Source organism: Corvus cornix, chromosome 2 (genome assembly GCF_000738735.6).
Source record: "Corvus cornix cornix isolate S_Up_H32 chromosome 2, ASM73873v5, whole genome shotgun sequence".
Classification (NCBI taxonomy): Eukaryota; Metazoa; Chordata; class Aves; order Passeriformes; family Corvidae; genus Corvus; species Corvus cornix.
The window spans coordinates 18,161,008-18,180,202 of NC_046333.1; the positions used below are offsets into that span (position 1 = coordinate 18,161,008).

Consider the following 19,195-nt stretch of genomic DNA (forward strand, 5'->3'; position numbering starts at 1 on the left):
CCCACCAAGCCTGTGCCAAGCCCTCCAAGCCCTTGCTCCTGCCTCTGCCCCAGCACTGGGTAGGAAACTCAGTGGATTGTGGGCAAGGGCTGCAGGGATATGGTTTTACCCCTGCAGAACTCCTTTCCCGCTTCCAGGAATTTGCTTTCCTGAGCCATCTGTCTGTTCTACCCTCACCCAACACAGTTTGGTCTCTACATATTTAGACAAGGAACACAGACTCAGCATCTCTTAAAGCTTCCCAAAAGCTGGAAGTCGAAGCTAGACCAGCTGAAACAGGAGACAAGCCACAGTTATGTCCACAACATATATATGAAATAAATAACTGTAATTAACTATTGAAATAAATTAATGGTGATTGGTGAGCAAATGCTATTAAATTGAGTGTATGTTTGTCCCAAAACCTGGTGGTTTCTGCAGCTATTAGGCTTGAAACATGACTTATCTCTGGGTAGGCTAGGCGGGAGGTCATCTAGATGAGGACTCTGGGTCTTTCCAGCCTTAAATTCTGTGGCTCTGTGGAAATGATGTGTCGGAGGGTTTTCCTCATCGTAGCCAGACTGAGAGCTTGAAATCCACATGGTTACTGACAACTCCCAACTGTCAGTAAAGCTGTTTTACAGAAAGTGTTACATGACTGATGTCTCTACAACTGCACTTTTCCAAACAGATGGGGGGAAAAAAAAGGCACCGGTCTCGAATCAAATTAGTCTTGATGGATTATGCAAAAGAAACTTAACACATGCTCCACATTTTGAGAAACTTCTAAATATAACATCTCCATTGAAAACACAGTATATGACAGTGCTAAAAATACATAAATACACATTTATAAAACTATTTTCACATTACAGAATGAGGATTACTTCAAGGGGCTGGAAAAATTATATTTTCTTGAGGCAGGAGCCCCATGTCAGGGTTGCCACACCTTGTTTAACCTCACAGATAAGCTCATTTTTGAAAGCTTACTGTTTGACTTCTCAAGGTTTGTCTCTATGGGACACAGGGCAAAGATAAAAATGTTCCCATTGTAACTGATGGTGTAATTGCATTTAGAAATAAAAAATCCATGACATTATGGAAAAAAATTAAAATAACACACAAGAGAAAATATGATATTTAAATTCTGTTGCAGCTGGAAATGTACTGTAATAAAGAACTAACAAGTGAGTCTTGGTCAACACTCTGGGTTTTTTTCATTATAATTAGACAGGGTATAATTTTATTTTACTAAAGTAGTTATACTGGTAAAACATTTACTGTACATGCAGTTTTACTCACATTAAGGTATGATGCATCACCATTTCAGGAAAGAGATACAGCAATGTAAGAGTAACACACTAGCAGACCTATGTACCTCCAAGTAATTGTAGTGGTTTAAACTGAGCCATGCAGTTAAGGGAACACGCTGTGTACGTTCAAATAGGTTCTTGGAAAGTTAGAGTGATAGTCTGAAGATAATAAGTCTTTTGCAATTACTTGTAGACATTAATAAAAAAGCAGTCTCAGAGACAGGATTCGGAGAATAAAAAATCCAGAATCGTTATTTGCATGAACAAAAAAGGCAGGGATTTTTTCTGAAAAATTTTAAATTACACCAGTAAAACAGGCCCTGAAATATATAGCAAAAAGGGCCTGTATAACAGAGGAATTATTTTCCCAAGAAAATTACATTTGGATTCATTTATAGCCATTTTGGTACTCCAAGTGATTAAAAAAAAAATCACATCTCTAGGTTCTTTACTCCATGTAGAACCTGCTTTGAAAAAAAGACCAATGACAACTTCCTAATTACAAATTTGAGAGCAATTTTTAAAATAAGAGAAAGAGTGTCCCATGTAATCATCAAAAAGAATTCTCATCGTTTCAGGAACAACAGCAAAAAAATTCAGCTGTAGCCTCCTAGCTGGTACACGGCCAGGGAGTTTTCTTTGGTGAGACTGTGGCAGCCAGAAGAGGCATAAAAATCATTGCAGCAGTAGATGTTAAGAACAGTAGCACGAGGGACAATTTTGTTCCTCTTGTCAGTGAAGAGGCCAGGCCATCTTATGTGGCTCAGTGAAGACTAGTGTGGCTCTGTGAGAGTGGGAGAAGAACGTCCATTTCTCCACAGGGAACAGCCAGAGTACCACTGTGGCGAAAGGCACCTGCCGTTCTTGCAACAACAGAATTGTAACTGGGGGCACTGAAATAATATTAACTAGTGCTTAAGCAGTGCTTTTTTTTGGTCTTCAGTATGTTTTACAAACATTAATTTGATTCAGCACTGGCTTATGGCAGCTTGCAGCAGCAGCCAGATGGGGCTCGCTGCCCCACCAGGCACCCACACGACTTTGCAGGGACGTCTGTACGGTGGGAGGTGCTGCCTGGGAGAGGACCTTGTTCAGGCATGTGCTGAGTCAAGGTATTTCTCTGGCAGCCTGTACCGGCAGAACAATTATAGTGGCCAAAGAGTTATTTATAACTGTCCTCCCACAACAGGATTCTTGAGGGAGGATGTTGGTATGAGCACTTCTATTCCATGTGCACACACAGCTACACACACTGCAGCTCTGTCACTATTCATTGCATGCAGACTACTCCTCTGACATAAGTCCCAGGGTTTATTTTCCAAGGAGGTCACTTTTACAGGGGGAAAAAAGAATGCAGCTCCAACCACAGTCAGTCCACACCTCATGTGAAAGCCTGGAGGCCTCCCCACAAATTGCCATAACTTCTTCATGAACTCATCAGGACTGACAGCATGGTTAAGCCTCTGACCATACAAACAAACCCTAATGCTAATGTGGCTTCACACACTTTGGCTTGCTTTAGACTCACCTCCTCTCAGGAAACAGCCACCATGCAGCTTCAGAAGCCCATATAGGAGTGGGGAGAAGGAAACTTTTTCCTGAAAAACTCAGGGCTCAAACTTCTCACCCTGCAGGAAAGCTACCCCCACCGGATGCAGCCAAGCCTCGCTCCCTGCTGACTGCAACCCCTTCAGTTGCTCATGTGGAACTTACAAAATCAGATCAGTGCTTAACCAGTTTAACTAGTAATCTACCACAGGTGAAGATTTACTTCCATAGTATTCTTGCTTTCTTGTACTCTACAATATCGATGAACCAGTTAGAAAAAAGAAAGAATCTGAAACTGCGATGACAAATGCCTCATCTGCAAAATGCAGTGGCATGTATGGGGCCTCCAGCAGCAGCATGTCTTCTTTATTGTCCTGGCTGGGAGCAGGCTGATAGGAACAGAAACAGTCCTTAGGCACTCCAGAATGTCTGCCTGTGAGTTTATTTTCTTTGTTTTGCAGTTTCCAATGCAAGCGTGCAGCCTGCCTGTCTGCTGCGAGAAGGCTCTGCAGCATAGGAGACACTGCTTCTAGCACTGAGGTTTTGTACATTTTCTTTTTGCAGCATATCCCTGTGCAGGGGGAAAATGTGCATTTTGCTCTTTGTGCACAGAAAATGTAAAGAAACTGGGAAAACATTATAGGGTTTTTTACTAACTCTCTCAACAAGCCGACATAATGGTAACAGAAGACCAAAAGCAAAATCTCCATGAGAGAGAAAACAAAGCCTGTCTCTCTTCTGACTTGAATCTCAGGGTCCTGCCAGGCAGGCATGATGCTTCACACATTTAAAGATGCAAAGCACATAATAGGAGCTGTATCATAGGGGAAATAAATATGTCTGCATGCATTTCAAAGAAGCTAGGCCAAGCACAAGCCTTTCTCCACCGTTTTCCTTCGATACGCAAATCTCTTTCTTTATGTACTACCACAGTGGTAGAAGGAGGAGCTGCAAAAGGGAGACAGGTGACTGATTCAAAAATTAGGATTCAAAACCTCTTGCACACAGACTAGAGATGCAATCTTTTGTATTGATGGCACTGAATTAAGAAGGTTTCATTCATGGTGATTCTCAATTTATTTCAGCTACACAAACACTGGTTTGCTTTGGGGGTTCAGAGAAGCGGGAAAGATTTCATAACTCCACTGTGTCAGAGTTTGACAGCTGGTTTTCATTCCAGACAACATAACGGATGTACTGCAGCTATCAAGGTGCCAGTATCAAAGAACCAGCAGATATGTTGCCCTTCAAAATTATTTTTATTCTAAGATTCATGTGCTTTATTGTACTTTCTTTTAAAAAAAAGGAAAAAAGAGGGGGAAAAAAATCCCTCTTCTTGGTGGCACTAAAATTAGCAATGCCTAGAATAGATACCAAAATTGTCTTCTTCCCCATTTATTTTGCTCAGATGTGAATGACGCTGCATGGAAAAGGAGCATATTAGTCTCATTCTGCCGGAAAAACAAGCACATTACATTGCTGAAATGTCAAATTTCCACCATGCATTTGATAATAGACTGTGTGCTCAGTTTCTTGCATCCGTTGTAGCAGCTCACTGACGATACGCTCTGCCCCTGCCATCAGCCAGCTGCCCTTTGGATTGAATTGCTTCAGCCAACTGGGGCTTTACCAGTCGTCCTTTCAGGTGTGGCCTGGCCTGTCAGATGACTGGGTATTTCAAAAATAGTTAATACTTCTTTTAACAACAGAATTCTACACCTGACTGATCTTTTTAAATTTTATTATCCCATAATTTTCCATCTTGCGCTCTTCCGACAAAGATTTTGGCTACCGTGACAGGTGAAAGGTCACACCTGGACATCATCCATCACCGCGGCATTTTCCCTGCACTGCGATTGCACGCGGGGCTGTTTGTTTTGCAGGCTGTGGTAAGCAGGTAGGAACAGCTCCAGTGAGAAGGGCTGTGTGCTGCCGATGCAGGTCCCCAGATGACTTCCATCATAATTTTGTCATGAAATGCCCTGACATTAAGTTTCAGTCTGTTTCAAATTATACCAAATGCACATAAATCTCATTTGAAGTGGTCCTCCTCAGACACAGGCTGTGACAAGCTCAGGGTGAGGAGAGCTACATAATTAGGAAGGATTGTTATATCCTAGTTATCATTTGGGGAAAAAAAGAAGAAAAGTACTTAGAGTACCTTTCTTCAACTCAGTTACCAAAAACCAAGACTGGAAAATATCAGTGATCATACACATCTTCTCTGGAAACTCTGGAGAGGAACTGGCTTCTAGAAATACTTTCCCTCAAGCTGTAGCCTTGTGAAACCTGCTTGTCTCCAGAATCTTACAGCAGTAGTTGAACTCTCAAGCTATGCTGTCATCTGCCTGGGTTTAGACACACTGCTGCTGCAGGCTAGAAAATAAACATGGGGTCAGTACCCAAGGGATGAGTGTGTAAGAGGAGAGGAAGGAGCCTGTATCAGTGAGAAGTGACCCACTTAAAGAGCCCCAGCCACTGCCTGTTTCTCTTCCCCCACCTTGCCCCCTCCTCAAGCAGCATGGGATGCCACGTTGTGCAGAAAAAGCAGTGAAGGAGGAAGACTAACACACCTCCAGGCACCAGAAAGTAGTCAGCATCTCCAGGAACAGGAAGGGCTTAAAGAAGCAGTGAGCACAGAGAAGATGTTACCAGCTTGATGGAGGAAAGAAGCACTGTAAGAAAACAAGAAAGAAAAGTGGACAAATTAGCTGAATAAATTTTCTGGTGAAAACAGCTGGATGAGCATCTCTGGAGACTAAGAAAAACTAGAAACAGAATGGAGAGATCATCATCTGTCCATGTTTATAATGATGACAGATATGACAACCCATCCAATGCAAGCATTCCCATTGTGCTGTGGCACTTTCTCTTCCCAGAACAAAGCTCCTTGGCAGTTGCATCGAGGACAACAAAAAATTGACGTTTTACTGCTGCCTCCTGTGTTTTTATTTACTGTTTGCTGTTTCTTTTTTGCTTTTGTGTTTTCATTTTTTCCTGTTTTGGTGATGATCAGTAAAGAGCATTACCGGCAACACTGCATTGCCTGTGAGCAGGCACAAGAAAATTTTTTGCTGCCTTACAGTTTCTTTCACAAGCTGGATCCTCTCAGAGGCTTCATAGCAGCATTTGTCCCTCATCAGGTGTCACGTAAGACACCTCCATTAATAGCCAAGCCAAAAACTTTTCATTGCAGTGTTTCTGTAGCCCAAAGGGTCTGTACTAACTATGTTATTCAGTTTTGTGCTCATGCCTTTGGTTAAATCCTGATCTGTATGATTTGAGAGTATAGTCTCTCTCTTCCCCCTTCACTCCAATACATTGCCAATGCAGATATTTCCATCACACTGTAGGGAATATCCCACCAAGTACCAATTATATATCAATAGCAGGTATGAGACCCATGACAGAAGTTGTATTACCACCTAATCTCTACTCATCTTTGTATTTTGCTGACCACTGTATGAGTAGCCATGTAAAATACCTTGTCCCTCTGGAGGGAAGAGCAGGAAAAATAACTGGCACCTAAGTACTCCCTTCAGAAGTTGAGCAACTGTGTTTTGAACTTAAAATAAATGAGTTATTGACACTTCCCTGGATAGTGGTTTCCACTCCTGAGAAAAGCTCCACTTTGTCCCTGACTACCATTCATCCACACCCCTCGGTCTCAGGCTGCACAGGATGGGGAGGGTAGCCCAGGCTGTCAGTGGGCTGGCAGCCTGCCATTGCAACTCACAGCCACAAAAAGGACTTCAGAAGGGGCCCTGGGAATTGCAGACCAGGAAGTTTGCCATCCATCCTTACTAATGGCAGGAGGGTCTAAAAAATTAAAGTAGACAAGGATAAACATGATCTGTTGGGAACAAAGCAGTGTGGCTTCTGCAGAGAGAAACCCTGCCCCACCAACCCACCACAGCCCTCACAGTGCACCAGAAAAGACAGAGAGTGGGTGCAGCAGACACAGAACTGTCCAGTTTTGAAAAAACTTTTGATCAGGTTCTATACCAAAGCTTATCAGAGAAACTAACTCACCACATGATGGGAAGACTCTACCGATAAAAAATTGGAGGCAGGACATGAAGCAAAAGATAAGGCCTAACAGCCACTTTTCAGGGTGGAAAACAGGCATCAGCAAGATCTCCACATTTTGGGATTTATGGCAGGACTGGCTTTACTCAACATTTTCAGTGAATACCCGAACAGGGGAGTGTACAACAACAGCTTGTATGTCACAAAGGTCTTTCAGGCAAGTAGCTCTAGAAGGACTTCATAAAATTGAGTGAGTTGGCAATGGCTCTATAAGCAGACACTAGAAGAGTTAGGCAGTGATGAGTTCTAACATCCAAACCCAACCACTGGGGATGCTGGGGGAATGCAGAGAGGACAGGCTCACCTGTTCTCTGTAGGCAGCACTGTCAGACTCAGGGCTGGATGGACCACTGATCTGATGCAGCGGTTCATGCCTTACATTCTTGATTGTGCTCCAGCACACCATCCCAAGACACTTCCCAGTTTCAGTGCACACTGTGATGGAGCAAATTCCCAGCCTGGCACTAAGCCTGAGATGTAAAAACCCATGGAGACCAATTGCTTCAGTCCCCAAAGTACTGCCTATTCCATCCACGTCCTCCTAGTAGCTGCCCAGCTGGCAGGCTGACCTGCCAGGCACGCTAAATATAAACCCCTTCACGGACCACAAAACAGTTAAAAAGAGAAGGAATCAGATCCTGCAGATGTGCTTTTGCACACGTGCATTCTCTCACTTCCTCCTTCCCCAATATCAGACATTGCGGAGTAAAGGTCCGTTCAAAACCGACAAACACTTGACTGGAGATGCCGTCCTTCAGCTCTTCATCGTTCTGTGGATTTCTCTGGGGTTTGATGAGCATCCTTTTAAGGTCCAGGATCACTCACCATCCCATTTTTCCTCTTCAGCCTCCCGGTGCAGGAATGCCAGTCCCTGGGCGGGGGAACGGGGGTGCTTTTCGTGGGTAGAGGCTGCCGGGGCTCTGCCTGTTCCTCCACAGCCCGGCCGCGGAGTTGGTAGGAGTGGCTCAACCAGTTCCGTAGCCACACTTTTGGCAGCCAAACTCGGCCTGATTCAGCTCCAAAGCCCAGTCTGCCTTCTACCACGCCAGGGATCTCTGACCCCACGCAGCAGGTCCCTGTCCGAAACACCTCTAAGGAAAGGAGCCGAGCCCCCGCCGCGCTCCGGCTGCGCGCTGAGCCCCGCGCCCGGCGCGGAACCGGGGCTGAGAAAGCGAGATCAGGGAAGCAAGATGTAGCAGCATGTGAACCCTGTCAGCCCTCCGTGCTGTGTGCCTCCTGCACGGACAGGTAACGGATGAATTCCCTGTGCCTCCCAGCTCCTCCCGCTTCCCCCGTTGTTTGGGCTGTACTCTGAAGCCTTTCCTGCATTGCGTCCCATTTTTCCAATGCCCAGTTCCATGATCTCAGAGATACTTGAGCTCACTTTACCGAGGGAGGACTGATGAGCCCAGACCGAAGAGAGACCTCTGCTACCACTTAGAGGAGCTGCATCCCAGCTCCCCTCCCCCAGCCCCTTCAACACCACCCACACAGCAATCCATCAGCATCACCCTTGGAGCATCTGGGGGCAACATGTAATTAGGAATGATGCTGTCTGCCATTTATAGACACACTACTGCAGGGAAAGGCTGGTGAAAGTAATACCCACCGACAGACATACCTCAGAGCGTGCATCGAACATTAATGGGGAAAAGTAATGGAAAGGTGGAAGAAAGATACAGAGAGGAGAGGGAAAGATGAAAGCAGCAGTGTAATCCACACAGCTTTAACCAAAGCAGTCATTAAAATATCCTCTCAGTGTGATTGTGACGTAGTTGTATGATAAAAGTTTATTTGAATAAATAAATCAATTCCGTAAAATAGGAGCATCCTCTCTTGCTGGGTAAGTAGAGCAGCATTTGCTCCATGATTCCTTTACTCAGATACAACCCAGCAGAAACTGCAGGCATCCACACACTGCATTGCCTATGCATAGGACATCATGGGGCCCATGGTGTTTTTCTCTCAAAGTCTTTTACTGCAAGAGATCTTATTTGAGATTTGCCTGACAGCTGATACTGTGTGTCTCAAGCATGCCTGCTCCTCAGTTTGGGAATGTTTCTTTTCAATTATTTCCTATTTTGAATCACCATCTTAATTTTTTTTTAAGTATTTGAAAACTTGGTTGTGCTTATCATGACACTGTAAGTATTTAATATGCAGGTTGTGTGTTCGCTCTGGAGCATACATCAGCCTATTGTCACAGCAAAAAACAGCTGTTTGTGAGATGCTGTAACAATTCTGCCAACACTCAGTAACTAGCCTTGGATAAAGCAAAGTCAAACAAAAGGAGTGTGAAATATGACAAGCAGTGTGTGGAGTGGTAATTCAGAGGGGCTGAAGGAGATGTGAAGAGTAATTAGCCTAATAAAAACAGGGGACAAATTATTTAAGTGCATCATGACTTGGAATCAAGGAACAGAGGGAGTATGTGAGGACTGGAAAAACATTGGAAGGGGCTAAAGTAGAGATTCCTGCATTTGTTCCACAGAAAAAAATCATGTAGGAGATATGTGCATCAGTGAATTTCAGTTAAAGAAATGAAAGGGGGGGGGGAAGAGACAGAGAAGAGGTAAGGTAATCCAGAAGACAGTGACTGAACCACTATTTTGCTCAGTAGGAGAAAGGGAAGGAAGCAAATGGACCAGCTGCCCACTTAGGGCACAGCAATATGGCAACAGACGACAGCAAAGACCTGAGTTCTGTGTTTTTGGGGCTATGGCAGATGCTCTTCTAATGGAAAGTTTTTCAACTGCCGTATGAAGCCAGATCAATTCTCTCCATTGCTTTGTTCTTTCACTTGGTTTGCTCATCTGCAGCAGTAGAACTGGTGGCAGTTAAACAGGATGGAATTTATATCAGGCTTAGAAATTGTACTTGCTGCCTATGGTTTCCCTGCAGAACAGCTTCGAATTACACCGCACTTGTGTGAAGTTGCAGAGTTTTGTCATCTAACCAGCCCACCAGTCCAGAGTACATAATGGGAGCTGCACCATTGTCATCTGACTCCCATATGCCCCAGCCTGGAACCTTCTGCCAGTACACAGCCACCCTCAGATCAACAAAAGCTTTTGCCTGGCTCAGGGTTTTCAGGACCAGCTCCCCAGACAAGTAGGATGGCCTGTCTGCACCATTAGCTGACTAACAACCATCTTTTATCTATTCTTCATGTGTCTATCACCACAGGATTCCAACACCACTAGCACCACATTTCATTCATCTGCTACAGATTGGAATGAACATTCAGCTGAAGTTTTATTAATTTACTTGTGGATTTTCATGAATTACCTTTTAGTTTTGTGGATTTTTGCAGTTCCTTCAATAGTTATTGCTTAGGGGTTTTCACACTATGATCCTGAGAGGTGACTTAACTCTGTATGAAAGATGTCTAGCTCTGTTCATTTGGACTGCTCACACTGAGGGGAAGGGAGATGTATATCCTTCTTTCAAGATTCAAATAATATTCATTGAGATTACAGAAAATTACTTGTGGCCTCAAAGAAGAAGGAAAAAATCCAGATTTTAGATTGCTTTTGTAGTTTTGTGCCCTTCCTTTAGGTGTGCAATGATGTAGCTCTGTCTGTTTTCACACAGAAGGAATCCAGCTGAGAGCATGTTTTATTATAACTCCAGATGATGTTCAAGAGGATGAAAACCTCATTTTTCTCAGGTGGTCAGAGAACAATTCCCAGTAAACTGACATTCTTTCCTCTCTGATCTGAATTCTGCAGAGGAATTCAAATTGTTTATAAGCCATGTGAAAGATGTTTAAAAAAAAAAAAAGGATGGTCCTAGACTTTACATTTTCAATTACTTTTCAATCTCTTAAGAACAGTCATTTAGGTCAGAGTAGTTAAACTGCTATAAAACAGCTGCTAAAGCACTCTTCTATTGTAAATTAAATGGCAATTTTACCAAACATTTGCATTGCACGACTACATTAGAATAAACACAAATCCGTATTTTAAAAAACACTTAGGAGAGGAAGGGCTAGGCCTAAAGTAGTGATTCATGAGCTCATGATAATTTGAGTCCTTGGCAAAAATTTTAACAGATTTTTTTACTAGTAGGTCAGGCATGATATTAAAAAAAATACAAAAATAAGGGGAGATGGTCCAAACTGGAGCTCTGGAGCTCCACACCTCAGAGGGAAAGCCAAGATTCTGCTCTTGCTGTCAGTCAGGATGATATATCACAGGCATAGCTGTAGCTTCTGAAATGGCAGCTTCTTAAAACATAGTCATCAAAGCAGCTCATTTTCTTCAGTTTAACCAAGGGAATTATCAGAGGAAAATGAGTTATGGTCACCTATACATTGATGGCACTGGTGAACAGTAACAACACTTAGCACTCATAGCAGTTTTCAACTTCAAAGCATTATGAATGTCACCCCTGGGACATCCTGAGGAGGTGGAAGTCCTCACTGTGCCAGAGCCAGCCAGGTAATGTTGGTGCACTGATGCCAAGTGGACATGGGATGGAGGCAGGGAGAAGAACTTGTAATCTCTCTGCCCTGTAGACAAATGCTCTGGGTATGGATATACTCTGTCTTTTCTAAGGCAGGGTGGGGTCTTAATCCATGCAAATTAAGGGCAGATTTCAGTTACCCTGCTCTGGCTGTGACAGCATACAAGCAGCACAGGCACAAGGCCCACTACCCTTGAACCCTCTTCAGCCTTCCACTGCCAAATTTCCCTGTTTCTTGTGTGCTCGATGACCTTGTAGCCTTCATAGATAAGCTGGTCTAGGATTTGCTCTGGAGTGACTGAAAGCAAGGAAGTTTCATATTGTTAAACTGCTTAAAAATCGCTTAAATTATCCTCCTTTCCATTTCCATAAAATAAAAATGTCTTTAGGAATCACGATCCAATACTTGGCTGGCATGAGCACTGCCACAGTGCCACTGATGCAGTCGCCTGTCCCCAGAGCAGGAGGCAGAGCCCCATGACCAAACTCAGGGACAGCTACAGCAAGGAGGTGTTTACCCATGAAAAAAGATGGGAAACTTGAAGCTTCCTTAATAGCCACTTCCCAAAGCAGGTAAGAGCTGCAACACCAGCACATTACTGATTCTTCAAACCTCCCTTTCTATCTCATGCTCTGCATGGCTGCAGATTATGTTTCCAACACAGAGCATGAGCCACTCCCCAAGCCTAGAAAAGATTTTCTCACCATTCCCTCATTTGAAGCACTCTTGGAGAAGAAAGGAGGGAAGTATTTTCTTGCTTCTGCTTTGTTTCCAGCAAAAAGCAGAGCTGTTCAGAGCACAGGTGATGCAGATCTAGTGCCCGATTCTCACTGCAATGGAAATCAGATGTGTGCCGCTGGCCTTGATGGAAATTAGTACCAAAAATCTGGCATTAGTGAGCAGAGGAGCTGCCCCTGACCTGCTCTCCACCAGCCCCTACAGATACTTTACAGAGGCAAGTCTTGTGAAAGCAGACAGAAATAATTTTGATTACATTTTGGTTGACTATGCTTGTGAGTGTGTACATATGTGTATACAGGGAGGGGTTATATAAAGACCAGGGCAGATTACAAATGGGAGCTGTTCTTTCCAAATTTTATACATTACTTGAGTCACAAAATATTAACTGCACCCAACCCAGTGAACTCCCTTCCCTCTTTGTTCATATTCACTCTAGTGTATCCATCATTTTTGATTCTCTGCTGATTTCCATTGTTGGGGCTTATTTTCTGTGACTTGAGAACCTGAAATTACACTATACATCTTTGTAGTTCATTGAACTAACCAGCATTTATTTTAATTTAGTAAGGAAACATTTGGCTGGGTGTGACCAAATAAATACTGTGTCTAAACCAACAGAAATATACTTTGCACAAGGCTATAAACCTGTCTCAGAGCTCTAATGATATTGCAAGTCAATGAAGCTTCAGTGTTCTCATTAACATGATTCCATCAGACCTCTATGTTGCATATTATTAATTTTAAACAATAGATTGTAATATAATTTATAGCACTGTGGGGCAACAAAGGCTGGATCCTGGTAGTAATCCAACCTTTTAGGTTGATAATGGCTTTAGCACTGACCTAATATTGAAAGGTGAACATGTACAGAGGGCATCAGACCTAATTATAAATAGGAAAACAGTCTGCATCACTCAAGACAAAACTTTCCTTGAGAGCAAAGGGCACAGTTCTTGTCACAAGATTATGAAGAGTTTTGCTGCTAATTTTGACACAAAAAAGCAATTAAAAGCTTTGTTTTAAAGAAATACGCTAACACACCTTTGTCACCTCTTGAAATTTAATTTTTGTTACGAAAGGAATAAAATACAGAACACCTAATGTTAATCTGGGTACCTATACTTTAACTCAATTTGGAAGCAGGAACAAGCATAGAATTATGAAGAAAAAGCAAGCCTTCAAAATCTCCGTGGAAATATGCTAAACTGATGACATTAGTACCCTTGCATTGTTCCTCTCCATGGCTTGCTGATGCATGAGAGTGAACACAACCAGTTTCTGCTACGGACAGCAGCTCCCAGTCCCTCAGCACCTCGCCGAGCACTCAGAGCCTCGTGATCCACTCTCCAGGTGGGGGGGACACAGAAGAAATGTGTTTAACCCAAGTAGGAGTCACTTCTCGTGAAAGGCAGCACAAAATCATTTCCTGATTTAAAGGCATTTTCATCCTCAAAGTGTGCCTTAGTATTGCTTATACATATTGTCTAACTCAGTCTTTTGTGCTGTATCTAGAAATACAGTACAGCAGTTACAGCAGTAGTAATGTAATTAGTATTTTCACTGGCTAAATTACAGCGCTGGCTGCAGAATAAGGCATAGTAGCATCAATATTATCAGTTAAGTATTATACAAAAATAACATCAATAGTTTTAGTATAGTCACAAGATATAATAGTTTTCTCTTTCTCCATAATCCCTTTAAATTGTGTCAGATGAGGAAACTCGCAAAATCCACTGACTTTTAGTTCAACTCTAATTCTAAAATCAGCATCTCCAAGATTTCCTAGGTAATTTTTTATAGGTTCTTGAACAATATTTCTTTCTGAATATGGTATTAGCTATAAAGAACTTAAGTTCTGCTGCATCCGTCTCATATGAATTTAATTTTCCCAGCACTTCTGTAAGTTAACAAAGGAGTAGAACAGATACTTCACAGATGAAGATGATGAATCATAGGGATCTGTAATAATTATCTATGACCATAAAAGCAATCCTATGTTAGTGCAAGAAGTGGAACCGCTGGCTTTGCAATCCAGTCCTACTCCATACTTCCTTTCTCCCCTGGTCACAAAGGGAGAGCTAAAATTCCAACAACCAAGATACTGGAAACCAAGCAGCCATTAAGGAAGAGATTGAGGCAAGCACGCTTTCACAGATTCCTCACACAGTGAGACAATTGTCTGCCACACCTACATACCCAGAAATCAGAGGACTCCAATTTATAACAAAGTTGAATGCATCCCATGGCATTTTCCATGCCTAAAACTCCCCTTCGGCCAAGCTAATTTACAACCCCCTAGACCAAATCAAGAACACTTGAAGATCTACTCACACTCCATCCACTTCCTAATTGCAGTAACTTTATGCTTTACTTCACAAAATGAGATTCATTTCCTCTACCAGTTCCATTCAACTCCTTCAACATTTTGTTCATTTGTTTGTTAAGATGCAGATCTCCAGCAGATTGATCACTTCAGATGAGACAAAGCAATGCCTTGGTAAATCCCTCTGGACATGCAGAACATATTATATGCACAAGAGTTGAACTCCTTGAATTTCCCCTTTTCAGATCCTCTAGGTTTCCAGTCATTCAGATAAAGAATGGAGCTTTTGTAGGCCAGTTAATCCATCCACTGAATGAAATATGGTAAAAGTTCTACACATCCACATGTTCTTTCAAGGCTCTGGTTTACATCTGTAGATGTAATAATAACTGTAGTAATGCAGACAAAAATCATGGCTCGGGCCCTTAGAGAAGATCTTTAGAGACTTGAGTTGAAAAGTCCCAATGCTGCAGTCAAAGGAACAGGCAAAATTATTTAAGGGCTTACATTTATTTCTGCCAAAGCACTGGCTTAATTTTCTTTGTGTGTCTTAATAAGCCACCTCTGTGAGAGGGACTCTTACTTGAAATGCCTGTACGTCCTAAGCTTCAAAGTAGGCACCATTGAGTGGGAAACCGAGACAAACATTCAAAGGCAGTGTAAGGCCCAAGCTGCAAAATGAGCCTGTTGTTCATCTTCTCTAGCACCACAGTCACACACTAGCATGAAAACAGCATTTGAATGAATTAAAATGCAAATCTACATTTTATTATATGAAATTGAGACAAATGATACACACTTGAAGCCTGCCAGAGTAGCTATTACAAACATTAATATAGTTTTAGAAGATGACTTAAACCAAACGAGATGATGGAATAGAAACACTGCAGAAACACCTTGTGAAACACTACAGGAAAAAAGCAACTCTTGCCATAGTTACATTAGTAAAACACAAATTAGCAATAATTCTGCTGTAAAGGGCCAGATCTGTCTTGTGCAGACATGTACCTCCAGGGAAGCCTTCTGCCACAAGGTGTTTGTGCAAGGCAGGGACGCAGCCTGCCAGCAAAGAACAACTGCGGGGGTCTCAAACTACGTGGGAGAGGACTTTGCACTGACGCAGCTTAATGGGATGTGGCATCGTCCAAGAGTCCTGCAACAAGAGGCCAAACAGCCACTGGCCTAGGCCAGAGCTGCCCAGTGGATGTAAAGATGTATTTATGCTAGGTCTGATTTAGATTGTACTCTACACAATCAGATCGCTTTGAAGGTTTGCCTTGTGCAATCATTTCCTTTGTCAGGAATCAGAAAAAGACTGTGAAAAGACTGTGAACAAATTGTTTAGGCATTGAAATTTAACCCTGTGGAATCCTTACAGTGTAGCACAGTGTGACACAGCAGGAGCACATTTGTCAGGGGACTGAAGCCTCTTTGCTCTCCCTGCACAAAACATATACATTAGCATTGTGTGGGGTGGGTGTGCTCCCGAGCACACGAGGCAGCTATGGGGACGCACAGCTCCATGTCTCTGCTGCCTCCCATCTGCACACAGCCCTCTGCACCACTTCTGCTCTGTCAGGGAAAACAGAGGCTTCAGATCCTTCGAGACTGTCTCAAAGCCCTTCCATTGCATTTTGTTTCAGAGATTGTACAAGATTTGATTTTTAAATATCCGTAATGCACATGAGAAAATTACTCTTAACAACAATCTTGTTAAGAGTCCCAAAGTTTTTCCACTAGTGTCCTAGCATTCAGAATATAAACACTAAAACCAAAAAGGCATTTGGTAGAAGCTAGTCAGTTCCAAGGCTTTTCACTTAGCTGTGAGCTAAGGAAAGAACTCAGCTGGTGTGGATTCTATACCAACATTCATGACACCAACAGTTTCTGTCTCAGTCTCCATACAGTAAGGTACTGTGCATCCCCTGCTCCTCCTGAAAAGCAGAGTCTGAGAGCACCAAATACTTCACAGCAGGAGCACAGCCCTCTGTAGAAATAAATTTTAACACAGGATAGCCCACCAATGTTTCTGTGAACTGTTGAAAACTATGCTGAAAAGAATTTTTAAAAAATAGTAATTCAGAATTTGGCAAAGAAAAGCCACTCTAAATAATTTCCAACTGCAATCAGTCTTTGCTCCTGCTTTATAAGTAATAGATGAGACTATCCTTCTTTTAAAAGCCCATTCAGTTATGTTTAAAAAAGTAGACAAGTTTCTCTCCTGGGGAGGTTTTCAAATAGTGTCTTTCCTTGTGGCTTCCAGTATTTTGATATCCCATTCCAGAAATATTGTTTAATAGTCTTCGGGGGAAAAAAGAAAGAAATTTAAAAAACCACACACCCCAAACTGCTGCATACGAGAAAATGAAAAATGGTTAGAACAAAAAATGGTAAATGACAGTTACATATTAGGGAAGACTAGAGGGTTGTTTGCTGTGTGATACACCAGAGGAGTAAGCAGAATGTAAAAGTCTTTTCACTCTCCACAAGAAGGTAAAAATAGTTTCAGGATGTTCTACAGATGGGAAAGAGCTCATACCTCTATGTCAATGTAATCTGCAGCTTCAAGACTTAAGTTCCAAATGTGTTTCAACTCAACTCTTCAGGTATTTCAGTTCTTGAAGGACAAGTCCCAAAGCCACCTTAGTCCCATCACTCCAATCAGTGCGACCTAAGTGTGCTCAGATTTCCTCTGAATGCGCTCAGAACTTTGCTAACAGTGTTCCTGCAGCCACACAAATGTGCTGCTGACCCCCATGGAACCAAAACTCCTGCAGTCCTTCCCTTTGTGTTCCACAAAAGTTCTGACTTCACTCTGTCCTTCTCAAGTGGAACAACAACGCACAGGCCAAACAGCATATTGCTCCTTTCCTCCACAGCGAATCCTGCCTCAATTAGGAGGACTTCTGCAGAAGATTTACTATCTACCAGGCCAGGATCACCACACTATCATATCATGCAGAATTCAGCCCTTGTATCATCTTCAGATCTGATTGTTTCTTTCTTTAGCTGCTACTAACATGTTTGGAGATGTAAAATCACAACATTTTACCTCCTCAAAGGTAGCAGTAGGAGATACCTCAGTGCAGAGAAAACACCATAATTAGAAAAAGCACAGGGGCCAGCTTTTTCCACCCTCATCAAGCTTGGGAAGCTTTAAACAATATGCAAAGGCAAAAGGGGAAAATGGCAATAGTACTGAGAAGGCTAAAATTTCAATGAGATAACAAATCTTTCTTGTGGAAGGAAAAGGAACTGATTCTAAAAAAGCTTCTGTGATAAATCATCCCTCTTGCATGAAATTCCATTCATAAATGTGGGAATATCTGGTAGTAATGCTAAAGAAAAACAAAAGGGAACAAAAACTTAGCAACAAACAAGTTTATAAAGAACAAAACAAAGCTTGCTGGAATTTCTGAGCTTTTTCAGTAGTTCAAACAGTAGAAGGAGATTTGAGAATCAAGCAAGGCTTTCAACAGCTGTATTTGTATTACAGTCATAAAGGCATAAATGTGAAATGCAGCTCTAATAAAAGACTGAAGTTTATAAAACTGGTTGGTATTTTTCCACCCTTTCCAGAAGTATCTCAGAATATCCAGGGGAATAATACCTGAAAGAGAAACATTTTGTTTGTGTGTTAGACTACAAGGCATGTTCTGTGCAAAGTAATGAAACACTATGCATATTTCTACTGATCGGGAAAAAAATCCTAGCATTAAACACCGGTCAAGGAATTCTACAGTTACTCCCCTACAATGTTTTAACAACCTGCATTTCAACTTACATTATCATTTATACTTGGAAGTCAGGTTTTTAAAAATATATTTAGCTTCTTTTAGGGCATGGAGGTAAGTGGCTACATTTTAGACAGGTTCAGCTTCAGCTGCCATAAGCACTGTCTTTACTAAGAAATGTAGATGTTGGGTTCTTTTGAAATTATGGCCTTTAATAAAAAAGCATGAGTTTACACAGAACTGTGGGCTGCCAAATGACAATAGTTCACTGCTGTTTGTCAGACATAAGCACACACCCCAAAACTCACGTGCAGTCTAAATCCGTGTGAGGGACACTGATTCTGGACCAAAAAAAATTGTCATGGTGACCTTCTCTCTCTAATGCCACTCAAGGATGGACATTATCCAGAAGTTCTCATTAGAGTAGGACTCTATGGTGCAATTATTGTCCTGCTGTTATTCAACTGGTTTTCCACAATAGACCAACTACATGCATCCAATATGCAAGCATCAAAGCTGAATTTAGTTCTTGTTTTACAGGTTAAAGGATATCTGAAATTTAATACCGTATTATTCTAAAAAGATACATCTCAGTATATTTCTTGTTTTGCAGGCACGTAGATTGCCACTTCTGAGCCCTGAAAGCTTCAACTATAAAGAGAGAGGAACACAGCTCCATGTAATGTAGGCCTAAAATATACTAAAAAAAAATCCCCAATGCTTTCCCTTAAAGGAAGATCCATTTATCTTGTTGATTTTCATTTTCATGATAATTTCTGCATAATTCAACTCTTTTTAAACCTCACATTACTTCTCTGATTGTAAAGCTAACTTTCCAATGTATTACTGTATTCAGCCCACAAACAGACTAAAATAACAGGTCTCCAGGAAAAACCCAGAGCTGGATTCTATCACAGCTGCTGTGCCTCAGGCAGCACAACCAACATCAGGCAGTAGCACAGACAGGCAAGCAGGAGATGCTCAAAGGGGCCTTTTTCTT

The 19,195-nt window shown here is 42.1% G+C and overlaps 1 protein-coding gene across 4 annotated transcripts in view; it reads right to left on the reverse strand.

The window, feature by feature from the left end:
- Positions 1–242: 242 nt before the first annotated feature.
- SPAG6 (sperm associated antigen 6) overlaps positions 243–19,195 on the reverse strand; it is a 51,983-nt gene continuing 33,030 nt past the window's right edge. For 2 of the 4 annotated variants that reach the window (XM_039549371.1, XM_039549369.1), the window contains one exon: positions 243–5,515. In XM_039549371.1, coding sequence (XP_039405305.1) covers positions 5,434–5,515 — 82 coding nt within the window. In that variant the 3' untranslated portion in view covers positions 243–5,433. Of the gene's footprint in view, positions 5,516–13,180; positions 18,072–19,195 lie in introns of those variants that run through there. The other 2 variants (XM_039549372.1, XM_039549370.1) reach the window with 2 other exon arrangements.